Source organism: Antrostomus carolinensis, unplaced genomic scaffold (genome assembly GCF_000700745.2).
Source record: "Antrostomus carolinensis isolate BGI_N321 unplaced genomic scaffold, ASM70074v2 scaffold17332, whole genome shotgun sequence".
In the NCBI taxonomy this organism is placed as follows: Eukaryota; Metazoa; Chordata; class Aves; order Caprimulgiformes; family Caprimulgidae; genus Antrostomus; species Antrostomus carolinensis.
The window spans coordinates 14,520-19,185 of record NW_010301772.1 but is presented as its reverse complement, the minus strand read 5'-3'; the positions used below and the strand labels follow the sequence as shown (position 1 = coordinate 19,185).

Here is a 4,666-nt window from a genome sequence, read left to right as displayed (position 1 = left end):
CCCAAGATTTTTACTTGCAATGAGACAATAAACCTATTTTTTTTTTCATACAAAATTATTAACTGAAGTTCTGAATTATCAGTGTTAAGTTTTTCATACAAAATTATTAACTGAAGTTCTGGAAGTCTGAATTATCAGTGTTAATAAGTTGGTTGCTGCAAAATTACTGTCCTGTGAAATGAAAGCAAAGATCTGTGAATTAAAATTGCTTTCAGCCACAGAATATTGTTCTTTTCAAAGAGTGAGGCTTAGATGATGTTCATTTATTATTTTGTGCGCTCAGTTGCATGCCTGGTACATCTGCATAATCAGGAGCGTAGTGTTCGTGTCTTCTGTGGTCTGACAGCTGAAGGCAAATTGTTTGTAGTCGTGTCACTATAGATAGAATTAAAATAACTTTAAAGTTGAGCTACCCTTGTACTGAAAAGGTTCTTTCAGCAACCATGTAAAATATAATTAGTTAAACAGTTACTAGAATTTCTCAAGTGGTCTTTCTCAAGTGCCATTTTAATTGGATTTCTCCAATTGTCTCTTTTTCCAGGAGACCTCATGGAAGGAGAGCTTTATTCTGCTCTCAAGGAGGAAGAGGCCTCTGAGTCGGTTTCCAGTACAAATTTCAGCGGTGAAATGCACTTCTATGAGCTTGTAGAAGACACAAAAGATGGGATCTGGCTGGTACAGGTATAGAAATTTGATCATTTATTTTCATATATTTATCACATCTCAAATGTGTTTCGAAGGAGGAGTTTATGAGGGTAGTTAACTAGTAGTAAGTGTATAAGAGAGAGATGATGACAAAGTTAAACTACATCGGGGAGATCTTAAGGAATAAATCTGTTCAAAAAAACAAGAAAGGCTGTAAGTGACAGAGTTCCTTTACAGACAGGAAGAAAAAAACCTGTTCTTCTGTGGATTGCTTTTTGAGAACCAGCTACTTTAGAACCAGAAAACAAGCAAAGCAGCACACACTTAAGTACAGAGACTATGCAAGTACTTGGCCATGGTATTGTAAGAGCTTGTGAAGTGGGTGCGTAAAGTGCAGATGCTCCCGCTGGCACAGGAGAGGTGCCTCTGGTGTTACTCTTCCTTTTTATTGCATTACATGCTCAGACCCAACCAGTTCAAGTTTCTGTTTACCTAAGGGCCTTAGAGCACTTTTAAAATCTCTGTTGGCTCTTCATAAAGGCAAGATCTCGATGTGCTACTTCCCAGGCTAGCAGGCTGCTTCTACAACGTACTGCAGTAGCTTAAAGTTAACCTTCCCCCCCAAATCTTATGGGTGGTTCCACCCATTTTAGAGCGTGCTTCCTCTGGACTGCATGAGAATAACAGAACATTTAGGAAAAGAAGGAAAGTCTTTTGCAAACAGGATTCTGAAACAATTTATCATCACCCTTGAGAACATAAGTAATGTAAAGCAAAGTGTAAAAATGCTTTTCTGTATCAAATTCTCTATTGAAAAGAGATTTTTTTGGTTTTTGGGTTTTCTTTAAAGGCATAAGTTCCCTGCTGACAGCCACACCAGGCAATCAAAATTCTCCACCAGACAATTAGTTGTTCAATTGACAGTTCTCCTACCTGGTTTGTCTGGTCTCCTCACTTCATGTTTTCTCTTTAAATAGATTATCAACATTTAATAACTTCCTGTTATTAGACCTGCACTGTCACCACATCAGATCTCACCCTAAAATAGACAACAAGAGGACAGATTACCTTCACAGTCAAAATGGCATTTGTGTTTTGAGAAAGATATATTTGGAGTTTATTGACTCTAACTTTCAGGTTTAAATCATACAGAAAGGGATTCTTCAAGCAGAGAGGGAGCGTTGAAAAGAGGTTTACACGTCTCCAAGCTAGTTGACAAATAGGAGCATAAATATGCTATGAAAAACCCTCCCTCCTCCCCATGCAGCTCAAAAGAATAAAATGTGGTAGTTCTCTGTTGTCTGCTGCTTGCAGAATTTTAATCGTAATATATTTTCAGCTGGGTTCATAATAGCAGATCAGATAGGCTGCATTTTGATACCTCTAGCGTGATGAATGTTGTCATCACTCTGGGAATATTTGTACAGCTATTCAGTTGGTCACAATAGCTGTGGAGAAAAAAAAATAGTGGAATTTACTGAATAATTTACTTGTTGAATGCTATTTGTCTGTTTCTCCACAATAAAAACCACTAGACATGTCACATTTCTTTTTTTTCATTCTTTTCTTTTGAGTTTTCATCACTTTGAGTTTTCATTTGCTCCCTTCCCCACCATAACTCCTGTCTGGATGACTCCTGTGCTGGATTCTTCGTGTCCTTTCACAGATTTTCCATGTGCTTTTCTCAGACCTCATCTCTCCAAAGCTGTTTTTTACCATCACGTCCCTGGTCTCATTTTTGATTACCCTCCCTTGCCCATTCTCCTTTACAATTAGGCATCCTGTGGAAACTTCACAGCTAATTAATCAGCTCGATGCTTAGGCAGGGAACAGTATGAGAGTGAGGATGCCTCATGGATAGGTTTGGTGACCACAGACAAGGTCAGAGCATTCCCTGCTCTGTTGTTGCTACCAGCTGGAAAGCAGAAAGGATCTCCAGATCCTTTTCAGCATCCTGACCCTCAGTCTCTGTTCCACAGGGGCTCCTGGAAAGCAGTAGAAGGGGAGGAACAGTTCTGGCTCAGCTGGCACAGTGGCTGTTGGTTGAGTTGGTTCTGCAGACTTTATGATGATGTGTGGGAGGATGGGGACTCTGAAGATTATTTTTGTTTTCTAGTGCATGTAAGTGAAATTTCTGGGGTGGCACAGGCTGGCAATGTGATAGCCATCGCTGTCTGCAGAGAATCAAAGGAAAAAGAGAAAACTTGCTGTTTCTTGTTATGTTTGACACCAATTCATAGGTGAATTTGTATCATTTAGAGCCAGCAAGATGAATTCCTTGAGGAAAGTCAAAGTTCATACACAAAGAAACACCATTTTGTGGCTTCGTTTCTTTATTTTCTGGAAATCCATGTTCAGTGCTAATTTGTTTACCAGTGTAGCTGTTCACAGGTGCCCTCTGCTCCTGTGTGGAGCTTCTGTAGAGCCACAGACAGCAGCATGTTCTCTCTCCTATTAGCTCATGATCTCATCACCTTTCCTTTTATGCCTTTCTCCTTACTTGCCAGCTGCTGTTGTGCACTTCTTTGGCCGGCAAGGAGTATGGGTGGTAGTTTCTAGAGCTCCTTCTCCTGTTGGTAGAGGAGTAATATGTAATATTCTGGCTTTTCCAGACTCTGCTATAACTCATGCTCTCTGGTTAGTCTCTAGAAGCCTGTTACATCCAGCAATGCTGTAGTCATTGTGACTTCTCAAAAACGTACAGTAAATGATCTACAGATAAAAATCCTCTGTGGATGAAGTTAAAATCTAAATTAATGTATATTTTTATTTTTAAAGTCTCTGCTGTAACATAGTGGTAGAGAGAAGTAAAGGCAACTTTCTTGCTGGCGTTGGAGCAGGAGGACAAACATTTTGATCATGTCTGGTAGAGATGCAGAGGACATTATTCTGGATAGAAAACGTTGCAGTCTATTCTGCATCTCACCTTCTTGTTCGAGTTGTCTGCTCACAGAGCAAGGGGTGGTGCACCTGCAGGATTTTGGTGGTGGTTCATTCATTTGCTCATTCTTTCTTTTATCTACAAGTAGGGTGAATAAATGTCATATTTGCCTTTTTGATTTTGCCAGGTGGTTAGTTGTTATCACTACAAGGAAATTAAGTAGAAACACTCAGTTCTTTTAAAATACGTTGTTTGGTATTTGTGTCTTTTCTAGTAGCCCTTCAGGATTGTTTACCATCAGATACCTGATTTTAACTTTCATTATCCTTCTTGAGAGTCTTCAGATCCAGTCAAGGGTGCAGAATACCATCAGCTAGAACGTGATAGTTCTCATATTACCTGCATATCCCTGTTAATTCATTACAGAAGCTCATTTATTCTCAAACTCTGACTTAACTGACAGCTTAACTGAGCTGTTCAGATTGCTATATAGATCACGCCACCTTCCTTGAGAAACTACATGTAATTTTGAGGTAGTTAATTTTTGCCTGCTATGATGGATGTAGTCTCCTGCCTTTGCCTATTTTGATCTAATTTCTCATGGTCTCTTTCTCAGAAAAGCAAAGCAAAAAAATCTTCAGACATCTTTAATCCATATGGTTGGGTTCTGAACTGGCTGTGAGTTCTTAGGAAGGAGCGACTATGCAGAAATTCAGTTTCATCAGCACAGTGCTGACTAATAAACTGAGAGTGAGATGTCTCAAAATTAATAAAAGTGCAGTCAGTCATGTAGAAACTTACTGATGTTATCTGGAATAAGTGGCCTTTTTTCTGTGCTTCTAATAAATAACTCATCAGTCAACTGAGAATTAATTGTATTTCTAAATAAGAGTTGTCCAAATATTTTTACTTCTCTTTTATCTAGGGGAGGATAGTTGGCAACATAGCTACTGATTATAAAGGGTTCTATGAAAAGCACGTAGGAAGCTTAATTAATAGACCAGGGGTTTTGACCCTTTGTATCTTTATGGATACCTAAAAATCTTCCATCGAGTGCATGGACTGTTTACCTTAGTATCAGTAAGACAGTAAAATCAGCAAATCCTTTGCTCATTTACCCTCTGTGGAGGAGTTCCTGGA

At 39.0% G+C, this 4,666-nt stretch overlaps 1 protein-coding gene across 1 annotated transcript in view; it reads left to right on the top strand.

Annotated features, from left to right (window-relative positions):
- The first annotated feature begins 544 nt into the window (after nt 1-544).
- Nucleotides 545-4,666, top strand: part of RNF103 (ring finger protein 103) — a 16,232-nt gene continuing 12,110 nt past the window's right edge. Inside the window, exon 1 of the mRNA XM_029083928.1 lies at nt 545-681. Within this exon, the coding sequence (XP_028939761.1) occupies nt 550-681 (132 nt within the window). The 5' untranslated portion in view covers nt 545-549. The remainder of the gene's footprint in view (nt 682-4,666) is intronic.